We start from the raw sequence: 12,625 nt of genomic DNA, 5'->3' as shown, positions 1-12,625 counted from the left end.
ATTCAGGGCAAGTAATAAAAATAATCAAATAACTTTTATTCCAAAAATAGCTTTGTTTAACATTTATCATTGGGAAGTGCAGGGAGAAAAATGGGACTTTCTAATGTCATAAGATACTTTGACCCACACATGGCTACCAACCTGCTACACCTTAAGGTTCCTATCCTGCTGCTGCTGTCATGTTAAAGTGGATCTGAATAGGACAATATTGGACACCCATATATGCACCTAACTGCAGAGTTGCATAATAGATGGTGACACTCTAGTGACTGTTCTGGGAGAAAAAAAAATAGGTACTTGACATTTGTCAGCATTTAGAGGTTCAAGAGTTAAACATGGTTCAGAAACTGTATATATCTATTACATCAAGTCTCAGATCATGTGCCTGAAAAACTGAAGTATTAATCTGAACTTCTTATGTGCCTTTTTTGGTAAGGGCAACAACATTGAAAGATATACCCATCTTTAGGTTCTTTGTACTGAATGGTACAGGTCAAATTGTGCAGTCTAGACCAGGGCCAGCCTCAGGGAAAATGGCACCCTGGGCCAACTTGTATTTTGGTTCCTCTGGCCTCTACCCCCCCATTGCCCCTGGCCCCCACTGCCTCCCCATCTATTCCCCCCATTGCCCCTGGCCCCTTCTGTCTCCCTGAGCTCCCATTCCCCCTGGGTCCTGCTGCCTCCCCCTCACATTGCCCAGAGCTCCTTTCTGTAGGCTTGCACCCCAGGCCTGCCCCATTCCTTGCCGCTTGACCACGGCAGCTGGAGAGCAGTGGCTGCTGGTCAGGTGCCACCCAGCTTTGAAGGCAATGCCACCGCCAGCAGAAATGCAGCAGTAAGGGTGGGATGGTATAATACTACCACCGTTACTTCTGTACTGCTGCTGGCAGTGCTGCCTTCAGAGCTGGGTGGCCAGAGAGCAGCAGCTACTGACCGGCAGTCCAGAGGTGCTGGGGCTATGAACTGCCCTGCCGAGAGGTGGCGGGGCTCAGAGTTGGCAAGCTCCGGAACAAATTAAGCACTGATGGTGCCCCGCTGACCACAGCGCCCAGGGCAGTCGCCCATGTTGCCCACCCATAAGGCCAGCCCTGGTCTAGACTATAACCTCCAGATCTGCAGCATGATCTTTCCTTCCCTTCTTCCAACAGACTGACAGATTCCTTCTGTTCCACGACCTGTTGGAAGGAGCTGTAGAGTAATGCCCTCAAGCATTAGTCCTGATTGAAGAGACAGTTTGATTCCCTTCTAACAACTTGACATTTCTTTCACACAGCTGCACTTTGCCTCTCTGAGTTCTTTGGTTTACTTGGGATACACCAATCATCTGCCTCTGTAGCCATTTGATAACGCTTAAAGGCAGACTTGTTGAACACAGGGAGCTTTTCTACTGATTCTGTTGAAAGAGCCTAAACACAAAACAAAAAAATACAGGAATTACTTATTCAATGATCTCTTTCAAGCCACTGTTCCACGACAATAAGAGTTCTAAATATACCATTAAAAAAAAATCAAAGCAATATATATTTAACAATAAGTTTGAGACCTGAGCCACCGACACTACAGTTACATAGATAATGACATACTTGGATTAATAGTCATTTGAGCATTAGTCTTTGGCATTTGCAACAGGCCACAGTACTGTGCGCTGTTGTGCTTAGGTTTGCCATGGAGAGTTCGGACAGGAGAAAGACGTGTTGTCATTAAGTGTCACGTCATATTGCGGTCAGATATTACAGGCCATGAACCGGTTTGTGTTCTGCATATGACATGACTTCTTTGGGGCGATTTAAAAATCAAGATAATCCTGGATATAGCAGGACAGCTCCTTTCTCACAAGACCTGAAGGGGCATTTAGTACATCTTACCCCATTTTACAGATACAATAGGATTCTATGATGAATAGACAGGTTTGGATGGTATAAATAAAAAGTTATTGTAAAGTGGAACACTTTGTGTGATAGATATATCTACACACACACCCCATTTCATAGGTTGTGCTTCGATAATTGTATTTTAAAGTAAGTTTTGTGACACAGCACAAGTACCTCTCAGAAACAGATGCATGGACTACCAAAAACCTTTGGTTTTTAGAGTTACCTGCAGAAACCTGGTGTATGTAGTAGGCTGGACTCTTATCTAATGAAGAATCTGACAGAATGAAGTATTTAACTTACCCAGAATTCAGCATCTGTACAACAGTTGTTGAACAGGTAAGCTACTGGTAACAACTATTTATATTTCCTTATAAGGCTGGATTTCTCACTGCTGAAGACAATGATCAGTGAAGAGTGAAGATCTGCCACTTGAATCTTTGTACTTTTAGTGCCTCAATTCCAACCAGCACCTCAGTCCATAAGTTTCTACTTAACGTGTGTGTGGGAAGGAGGCCCGCAGCCTCAAATACCAGTGTAAATTGGACAAGCTGAAAACTAGTGCAATTTCTATTTATACTACAAACTTACCCTCAGCTCTGACAGTCAAGCTGAGTAATTTCTAGCTCACCAGCAACAGAGGGTCTGCAGGCCAAGTTAGGCCTTCAGTCAGTCACTTGTGTAGAACCACACTTTAATGTCAATTAAGTGGGATAAGTGATCAGCAATATTACTTTCATGTAACAAAAGCACATACCTTCAGGTAGAGAATAGCATCTGTTCCGTAACCTGGTATAGAATACAGATTCAAGTCTCCTTGAAAGTATTTAGCATATAGACGAGAAATTGGCAAGCCGTACCCAAAACCAGCCTAGAAATAAGTACAATACATCAAAATAAAAATTTCTTCCATTTCCAGAGAGCATGACGACTGTTCAAGGGAGCCAGTTTAGGTCTTTGGACGTCTCCATTACTGCAGAGCTTCTCTCCCTCCCCCACAAAAAATGTTAACAAGGAAGCCTCATTTAGAACACTGGAACTTTATGAAAAAAGTTAATCTCATCCTCAATCATAAAACATGTTGAAAGATCTTTCAGTCCAAGTCTTCAATTGGGGAATTATATATTTTACACCTCTCACTTTTACATACTGTATTTAAGTTTCCCCAGCCATGTCTTCTCTTTTTAAACCAGATATGGGGCAGAAGCGGAGAGCTGAAAAGATGGCAAAGAAGCTTCTGTTCTAAGCTTGTCTCCTAAAGGGTCCCAATTTGGGGCAGGGATGTTAAGAGTGCAAGTGAGGGAAGAGAACCAAGATGCAGAATGGCTGGCTATGTCGCTTCAGAGAAAAAGCAAAGAGGGAACTCTTGCAATGGCCTCTACTCTGTTCCTCCTGGCAGCAAACATTGGCTCAGTTGCTGTCAACAAAACCTATCAGGATATTATTATGAGGAGGGGTGAGGATCGTGAGCAGAGATCACTGAAATATTGCTCCTTCCTTCAAGTTGCGGCTTGAGAGGAGAGGGATTTTAGCATAGAGATGTCCACAGGTTGTTAGACAACCAACACGTCTCCACTTTTGAGCCAACAGTCATTAGAAGCGCATCCAAGCTAGTCTCAATCACTCCTGGGAGAACCTAACTTATTCTTAAAACAAGACACACAGCCCAATTTGAACGGTATTCCTAAAGGCTATTAAACATAGGACTGGGGCACAAGGAGGGAGCAGAAGCCACTGAAAGACTGCCCCCTGTAACACGTAGTTGCTTTGTTCACCATTTTCGCACCAGAGGTCATTCTTAACTTTAGGTGAAAAAAAAAAAAAAAAAAAAAGCCTAACGTGCGAGATTTTTTTAAATGGAAAGGGTATGAGACAGTAAAAAGCTGCCTAAAGTGAAGATGGGAGAGACTTAAAAGGTACAAATGAAGAAAAATGCTGAAGCCTTAGAATGCCATTGGTCCCATTCCAACAAAGTGTGTATTTTTTTATTGTGAAGTTCAATTCACCTGTGACTATCTCACAAAGCAGTGAGACTCTGAGAAGATTCCAAGTACTTTACTCTGTCTTGCAGTGTTCCTTTATAAAATTACTGTAGATTTCAGATCTTACCAAAGGAGCATTACGAGAGTCATCCAACACTGGTCTTGGTGCTGTGGAATACATGTAGCTAAACAGGAGATTGATTTTCCTCAATGGAACACCACCTCCTGTGTCAGATATCTGATTAAAAAATTAGTCAACTGTAAGTCTGTACTAGAAATAGCATTGAACATTAGCAGCTGAACCCATCCACCAGTAACCCATCAGTTTTTCCTGATTAGATACCACAAAAGCTTATATTTCTGATAAATAACCACCTAAAGTAATCTTCAACTAAAGACTCTTTAGTAGATATTAACTTTGTCCTACAGTTAAGTCAGCAAGTTTTTCTATTGCTATTTGTTGTGGAATATTCAGTCTTTATTTCATTTATGGGCTATTGCAGTCAATATAATATTACCTTATTTTATTATATAAAAAATAGATTACCTTAATTGTCAGGTCTTCATTTCCTAGAACGACAGTCACTTCAACTGGAGAAAGAGAGGAATTGTTCTCCTGATGTTCAACTGTTGCCCTCATGGCATTCTATGGAAATTAAGGTAATCACCATCATCAGAAGAGTTTGGCTCAATTAACTGTACGTCACTATTACAGCACCACAGATAGTAGGTTCTGGTGTGGTTCCTTCCTCTCCCCACCTCCCTCTTTCAAGTGCACACCAGGTCTTTGTTAGAAAGAGTTGACTACACTTTCCCCCTACCCCTAATTGTTTGGTCTTTGGGGAATGTTCTTAGCAATTTAGTATAGTGGGACTGAAGGAAAACCTGCATCTAGAAGTGACTCCCAAAGCAGACATTTTATTTGGGGTTTAATTATTGGAAAGGGCACTTCAATATACATATCAGAAATTAAGCTGTACCTGCCCAACATGAAGATTAGACATTATAAATTTAAAAAGGAAAGCTGTAGTTAGATTCCAAGACAATATTCATGCCCAGTGGTCACTGAAGAGTCCTAGGTGCTTTAACCCAAACAAGCCACACACCATCTTTTCAATCCCATTACCTCTTGGTCTATTTTTGTTGCTGCCACATTCGCTTTTCTTTCAAGAGCACACATACCCTACAGTCCCTAGCTCACATATAATGGGATTTTATTTCTTCCACTCCCCAATCTTGTATTTTACATAAACTAAGATGTTTAGACAGGGATGCATGCTCATTTGGTGCTTCCCATTCCTCTCTTTGCGTATCCTTCTGTGCATCACAAGGATGACAGATACCATGAGGCCCTTCTAACTTCACTGACAAAATGGAAACTCCAGAATTCGCAAGACCAAGATTAATAAAGGGCATAATATCCCCCTCCACCCCAAATCTCCACTACATCTGAATCCCACGGCATTCCTATCTGCTGCTACCATCCCTTCCTCTAGTGACAAGAGCTATAGTTCTTGATCTTAGGCAAGACAAACTTAAACCAAATCTGGTTAAAGACTGAAACACATTAGTTCATGCTCACAGAACTGGGCAATGGCATGCTCATAACAGAAACATGGGTTTACAAACCTTGAAGAGCTCAAACAGTATGTGGAAGAGGTGGGAAGGAACATAAACAACGTGAATGGGTTGTCCTGGCACTCTTCCTGGGGGAGGGGAGGGGGAGGGAAAGAAAAAGATTTCCCCAGTTTTAAGGCTTTTCTTTTGTTGGTTTTGCTTCCCAAATCAACTCTATTGTAAGCAAATGAGGTCATGCTATAGTAAATAAGGAAATGGGGGAAAAATAAGACTTTCACTCAAGAGCACATCATATACCAACTTGTTCACAATGCATTATTTCATGAACACCACTGAATTATTTCCAAGTGGCTGTGCACATCATTCAGTTTTTAGCATTCTTCTGGAGTGGGCAAGAATTAACTGCCCAGAATCAGACACATGCAGAGAGTATGGATTAGAACTCAACAGTTCCTCAATTCCAGGCCTGCATCCACTTTCTAAGTGTAAAGAGAGCTTATTCCTTGCCAGCATATGCCAGTGCTTGTGCTATTTAATATATACACAAGTCAAGTGTTCTCTGAAGCATTTGCAAAAACCACAACTCAAAAAAAGTTCATATTTGAGAGTCAGAAAGCCAATGTGCTATCTTATGGAACCAAAATGCAGAGAGCTTGGATTCCAACAACTGAGGTGAAAAATGCAATTTGGAGGACCTTGAAGTGGAAAGGAGCAAACATGAGACTAGCCAACTGGTAAACAAGATTAAAGAGGAAGCCATATATGGCTACTCTGACAAAAGCACTCAGAAGAGATTGAGTGAAAGAGTCTCCTAAGAGCTAGAGAAGTCAGTTTGGCTATTGATAAGGATTATTAGTCTGCAAATAAGAGATTAAGCCATTATCTTACCATTCACTTCAATAAGACTTAATTCTGGAGAAGCTAAGTAATACTGGTCACAGAGTCTCCGGGAAGTTTCAAAAGCATCTGTAATATTTTTTAATTTTACAAAAGTAAGTGTATGCAGTTGTAAAGTGAAATGTTATAATATAGCAATTTATTCTCTTTGGCAACATATCACTTCATACTACATTCATATCTGCTGTGTTGTAATATGTAAACATGCATGTTTTAACATTAATATTTATAACAGATATGCATCATGTGATGTATGTAGTAAGAGTTAAGACTAAATATGCAAATGTAACAGCATTGCTAGGTTTTACAGCATAATTTGAGTTTTGTAGAACAGACGCCTAGAGAGTGAAAGATAGACGTTTGCCACCACACAGCTGGTGTTGATTTGCCATGGACTGCTCCCACCTCATCTACCACTCAATACTTGATTATGTCTTAAATTCTTCTACTATTTTGCACCCTCTTTAAAACCAGGAGATCAACTAGTCTACAGCTGATAACTGTCAGGCACTTAAAATAAGTCATTTTCAGCACCCCACATAAGCACATCTTTTGTCTGCATGTCAAACTACTTGCAAACAAACAGTCAGTGCTAACCATGAAGAGAGAGCCTACTGATTTAACAATGTACATACCATTCACCACTCCCACCACATCACAGCATGGATCAATGCTCCCAACGTGCTGTGGATGACCTGAGTTGGTATTGTCATCAAAAAGAAGTGCTGTTTAAGATAAACCAATGTTATGTTATATTTCATTTCAGGTAAGCAACAAATTATGAAAAAAAGTCAGTTCACATTCACATACTCTGATCAGGAAAATATTGCTTTTATTTTTTGCAAGTAATAATTTCAGATACTGGAGATTTTTTTCAGGCCTCCTCCTCCCCCGCCCCACCAAAAAAAAAAAAAAATCCAATGGGAAAAACAGTCTAGATTTTTCAAGAGAAAGACAGGGAGGGTTTGGTGCCGAGAGAACTACTGTCTTTGCGATAAGCACAAACTATGCTAATTTTTTTTTACTAGTGGATCAACATCTAAAGCAGGGGTTCTCACAAATTTTTTGGTAGCCTCAGAGTGCAGCCACCAACTCTTGCTGGTGGCCACTCTGACAATATTTCCTAAAATACTTAACTTTAGGAGGGAAAAATAAATATGCACATATACATGTCCACACCATTTTAATTTATTTATGTAGAATTTTTTTTGCAGCCTCAATAATGATGTACAGTTATCTCTATTCTTTACTGCACCTAATCAGAATAGAAACACAAATAAGGTCCTTTTCACAATAGCAGACTTACTAGCTAGCAAGTCTTTTTAAAAAACAGGCAACCAATAAGCAATAGAAATAACAAAGATGAGAATGTGCAAAGTAACTGAATGTTTGTTAATATCACTTTTCACAGCAGACTTACTAGCTAGCTGGGAGGCTGTAAAAAGTGAAACTAAAAACATACAAATATCAATTTTCACAGCAGACTTACCCAGCCCTGGCAAGCCAGGGAACAAATTGAGCCCTGGATGGGGAGGTGGATAGGGAGACAGTGGGGGCAAGGGGTGATGCAGGGGGGGTGGTAAGCCGAGGGCCAGCACCCATGGCTGGGGTCCAGGGCTGGAGGCTGAAGCCCCATGGCAGGAACCTGCCACCTGCCACTGCCACCCCAGGGTGAAAGCCTGAGCCTCACCACTCCCGGGAAGATGGGGAACTCACTGGCTGCCTGATCATCTGGCATTTGTGACTCCAGGGGGGGAAAGCAGGGCCCAACTTTTGCTGGTGGCCCTGGGGCAGGGGCCACAGCTCTGCTCCCCGCCCCACCCCCAGTTATTGCCCAGGAGGCTGTGGCCACAAGAAAAGCCCCTAGTGGCTGCATCTGAGAAATGCTGAAGAGTCTATTCATAGGTGAGGATGATATCACTAGATTTCTACACAAGCATTTTCATTAGTTTAGAGTTAACATTGAAGTTTCAAATTAAGATTACATATACATATTCTGGCATTCATCTCGCTCATATCTGCAGTTAAAAATACTAAAACACTAGTGACATATGAAGTCACCTGACACTCCTCTAACACTCATAAGAAACTTTTAATTTTGCATGTTCCACAACACTTACAATGCATTTTCTCAAGGGAAAAAAGTGAAGACTTACTGTGCTGGTTTATTAGCATCCGGATGGATATACGATTCATGTAAAACCGATCCAAGAAGTACTGAATATTTTGATTGGTGACTGGGTCCACTCTGAAGGCATCTTGGTATTCAATTACTCCTTGCGCCATTACAGGAACAACATCGTGGTGTCTATTTCGGACTATAAAAAGTGTATCTATAAAGCTAGATAATCACAAGACACATTCAGATGAATATTTAAGACTGCACATGGGCAAATTTCAAACAAGAAATTCTCTGTAGCAGCATCTTAAGTTATGGTGCAAAGTGCTTATATTTAAAAAAAATTATAAGTGCAATTGTGTTTTAAGGCCACCTTAGCATAACCTTCAAAGGAAGGACCTCATCACTAACCTAAACAGAAGATCTTACTTTTTAAATACAGGGCCTGATTGATGTAAAACTGAAGTAATACATGGGTGAGAGTAATTGGATGGTGAACCAGTCTCATAAAAAGGTCAGTCATCTCTCTGATGATTTTCACTTTGAAGGGCTTGTTTTCACATAAATGCTACAATGACACAGCTGTGCCACTGCAGCACTTCAGTGTAGATCCTCCCATTGGTGTGTGTATGTAATCCATCTCCCTGAGAAGCAATAGCTAGGTTGACGGAAGAATTCTTCAATCAACCTAGTACGGTCTACACACGTTAGATTAGTATACCTATGTTTCTCTGGGAATGGATTTTTCACACTTAGAGAGACCTAGCTATACCGATGTAAATTCCTAGTGTACACCAGGCCAAAGTCATTCTTTTCCCAGGGGCAGAAAAATAAACTTCTGGCTAAGGTAAAGTGGCAAGCAAAATTGCCCGACTTTGCCAAAAACACCTAATCTATATGCAACACTCTCTCTCGCCACCTGTCCTTAAAATTTTCTCATGTCTAGCCACTTCCTATGTCTTAATCATATACACAATATTTTTGTTTGAGAGGGCTTTTTGGCCCATAGGTGAAGTGAAAGAATACACTAGAATATTAGTAATATGAAATATCTAGGTCTATTTGTTCATAAGAACCTGAACTGAATTAAAACAAAACCAGTACTTCAACCTGCAATAGAACTTGAACTGGAATGGGATGTCCCAGAGTATTTTTGTTTAAAGTTTTTTCTCCTCTCATGCCAGTTAAAATACTATTAGACTTGTTGGCCCTGAAAACAAGATCTGTTGAGATATCAAAATTGGTCAGCTTTATTGCACTGGCTTAGTCACTTTCAACATGTCATATTTATTTAAAAAAAAAAACACTACTGCAAGAAATGGTTAGCACTTAATATGCCTTGTACTGAAACCAAGTCCAGTCTCCAGGTCTTTCAACTATGCTAGGTTATCAGCATAGTCACTCATTGTAAGCTGAATGTGTTATGGAAAATGGAAAGGAAGATGAAAAATGAAATGCTTACTCGGATAAAACCCTGTGGTCCTCTGGGTTTTTTTGATGGAACTCAACTACATCCATTAGACTCTGAATGTACCTAAAAAAGATTGTCAAAAAGAAATTTTAAAAAAAGCTGCTTATTTAAACTGTTTGTTAAAAATGTTAAAGTTGCAGAAAAAGTTCTCCTCCTCCCAAAATTACTATTTAACAAGTTAATAAGTTGCCATAGCTCTAAGATTCCACTCTGTCACCTCTGTCATATTCTGTCTTGAGCACTTAAACAAAATCCTTCCCACTTACCAGCTTTTTACCAACTGTACTGATGGAGTGCTCAGTAACTGATTAGGAAGCAGGTCAATTTCTCTCAGGATATTTGCTAGCCTCACAGGAAGTTCTTGCCGCAGAAATGCGAAAGAGGTTCTTTCACATCCATTACTTGAACCTATAAAATAAGAACAGTTACTTTTTGTTTTAAAACATATTCAACATACAAGTGTGAAGAGGTTTCTTGCAGACTTCCTCAAATCCCAGGATTACATTATTGCAGATGCACAAGAGCATAAATATGTAAACCTATCAAGGATGCTATATTGGCTATTTCTTCTTTACTCTAGATATTTTCTAGATGACTGCAGTGGATACCTAGTTCAGCAAGAAACAGACATCTGTATAATGACATCTAGTTAAAGGCATATTTTGCATTTCAAGTTCAAGTAGGGGGAACTGCCTCTTTATCACCCATGGAAGCCAAGCTAGCCTACATAAACAGTGAACTCTTACAGGTGTTCTGCCAACATCCACCCCCACCCCATAAATCTGATCACCGGAACATAACTTTTCACAGCTGCTAAAGATGTTAAATCAGATCTGCAGAACAAAGCATTCATATTGTGACCGTTGCATAAAAATCACAACTGTTCTGTTCACATGCACTAGAGTTTAAGAAACAGACAGTTGAGCTATTTAAGGTGTTCCCCATCAACAATACTAATGCACAAGATACATTTTTGCATATTTTTAGATTCAACTTTAATTGAAACAGCCATAGGATCTTTCAGCTTCACTGCAGACTTGCCAGCAGTACAGCCTTCCGTTTACTACCCCAGTCGGAGAACAGCTCCTCTAAGGGGGGGGGGGGGGGGGAGGAGCACTCCTGTGGCGCCGGGCAACGCCAGCACACACATGATCCAATTCCTGATGGGAGACTCAGCCATTCCTTGGACTAACGGATTCGTCCAGCGGTCAGCGCCAGACAGCGGCTGCCAAACGGTTCCGCTTTGCTGACTTCCAGCCTTGTGGAGCAGACAGAGGTGGGTCCCGTCCCCCACACTGTTAATAACGGGAACATCTCGGGTCAGCGCAGCAGCCCTCTCAGGACGAGAGCAGCGTCCCGCACCCACGGCAGAGGAGCGCGGGGGCCTCCGGGCAACCCCTAGCCAGGGTCTAGGGCAGAGGCGGGACAGGGGCTTCAAGACGCCACGTGGCTCTAGAGCGGGGGCGGGGGGCGCACCTGAGCCCGAGACACCCGAGGAAGGAGCCGGCCGGCCAGTGGCAGCGCGCGGGTTGCCGGGGGCATCACCGGAGAGCTGGAGCCAGTCCCGGGCCAGGGTCCCCGCCGGCAGCACAGAGCCCGAGGCGGGTAGCAGAGCCACCCCCGCCCCGCCGGGCACCCCCGTCCCCGCGCTCCCCAGCCCGTACCGAAGTCCAGGAACTGTTTGATGGAGAGCGGGGAGGGCGAGTAGCGGGAGAAGCGCTCCACCTCGCGCGGCACCGGGCTGCTGACCCCGCCCGCCGCCAGAGGGGCGGCGCTGCGCAGGGTGACCCGCGCGGCCCTCATCGCCCCGCGCGGCAGGTGCGGTGACAGGACGGACTCTCAGACGCTCGCGCCACGGTAGCTCTTCGACTTCTGAAGCTGCCTCTCACGTGCGGCGCTATTTACCACTCACACACCGGCCTCCCGCGGGGCGGGGCCACGGCAAGGGGCGTGGCTCCAGGCAAACCGCGCCCAACAGAACCTTCCCCGGGCTGGGATGAGACAGGCTAGCGGTTCTCGCCAGTACCATTGTCCGGCAGCGTGGGGGGGGGTGGTTGTGCCCAATGGGAACCCAATGGGCGCTGGGGAGAGACTCCAGAGAAGGAGGAACAGGGGCAGCGGTGGTGGCTCACAGGTAGGGCGGAGGGGCGGGGCCTCTGCTCTGCCTAGATGCCTCTCCAGTGTCCTTGTTTACGAGGCAAATCAATGTCAAACCCCCTCTTTTCTCCCGCGGAGTGCGTCTTTCCAGGGACCCAGCTCACCGCTCGCCTCACTGGCTGTTCCGGCCGAGCTTGGCCTTCTAGAGCGAGCCAATCCGCGGAGCTAGACCCACACCCCTCTGGGCCCCGCCCCCATTCCCGAGGGCGGGGCCGGAGCTGCTCTTCCTAGAATTCTGAGAACGGGGGCGGGGCTAGGCACGGGGACGGGCTGGGGGGATCGTCGCCGGCGGCTGCCGGGCTGGGCAGCGCTGCGCTATTGCTCCGGGTGTCCCCTGGTTCTGGGGCCGCAGCACAGTGGGGCGCTGCTGGAATGCAACCACAGTAAAAGAAAACTTTGCACTAACATTGATGTCTCGCTGCCCGCCCCAGAAGCCTCGGGTATGCAGGGACCCTCCTTGTGCTGGCCGGAGTGGTTAGGGTGACAAGACAGCAAATGTGAAAAATCGGGATAGGGGGTGGGGGGTAATAGCCTATATAAGAAAAAGACC

The 12,625-nt window shown here is 43.8% G+C and overlaps 1 protein-coding gene across 1 annotated transcript; it reads right to left on the bottom strand.

Moving 5' to 3' along the window:
* Positions 1-659: 659 nt before the first annotated feature.
* Positions 660-11,786, bottom strand: PDK4 (pyruvate dehydrogenase kinase 4). Its single transcript, XM_074945886.1, has 11 exons — positions 11,583-11,786; positions 10,185-10,326; positions 9,910-9,981; positions 8,485-8,669; positions 6,964-7,053; positions 6,320-6,397; positions 5,483-5,559; positions 4,401-4,499; positions 3,981-4,091; positions 2,629-2,742; positions 660-1,406 (listed from the first exon to the last, which is right to left on the bottom strand). The coding sequence occupies exons 1-11, from the start codon at positions 11,719-11,721 to the stop codon at positions 1,266-1,268; spliced, it is 1,248 nt and encodes a 415-aa protein (XP_074801987.1). The 5' UTR covers positions 11,722-11,786; the 3' UTR covers positions 660-1,265.
* Positions 11,787-12,625: the final 839 nt, after the last annotated feature.

The sequence above is a fragment of the Natator depressus genome, chromosome 2, assembly GCF_965152275.1.
Source record: "Natator depressus isolate rNatDep1 chromosome 2, rNatDep2.hap1, whole genome shotgun sequence".
Classification (NCBI taxonomy): domain Eukaryota; kingdom Metazoa; phylum Chordata; order Testudines; family Cheloniidae; genus Natator; species Natator depressus.
The sequence above is the reverse complement of the archived record's forward strand: the minus strand, read 5'-3'. Positions and strand labels throughout refer to the sequence as shown.

Bases quoted from the DNA above. Each gene is read 5' to 3' on its own strand.
- PDK4 (XM_074945886.1), bottom strand. From the start codon at position 11,721: ATGAGGGCCGCGCGGGTCACCCTGCGCAGCGCCGCCCCTCTGGCGGCG. The intron at 8,670-9,909 runs GTAAGCATTTCA...GTGATTATCTAG, and splicing joins GACCACAGGGTTTTATCCGA to CTTTATAGATACACTTTTTA. The intron at 4,500-5,482 runs GTTTGTAAACCC...TAATTTCCATAG, and splicing joins TACTGTTTGAGCTCTTCAAG to AATGCCATGAGGGCAACAGT.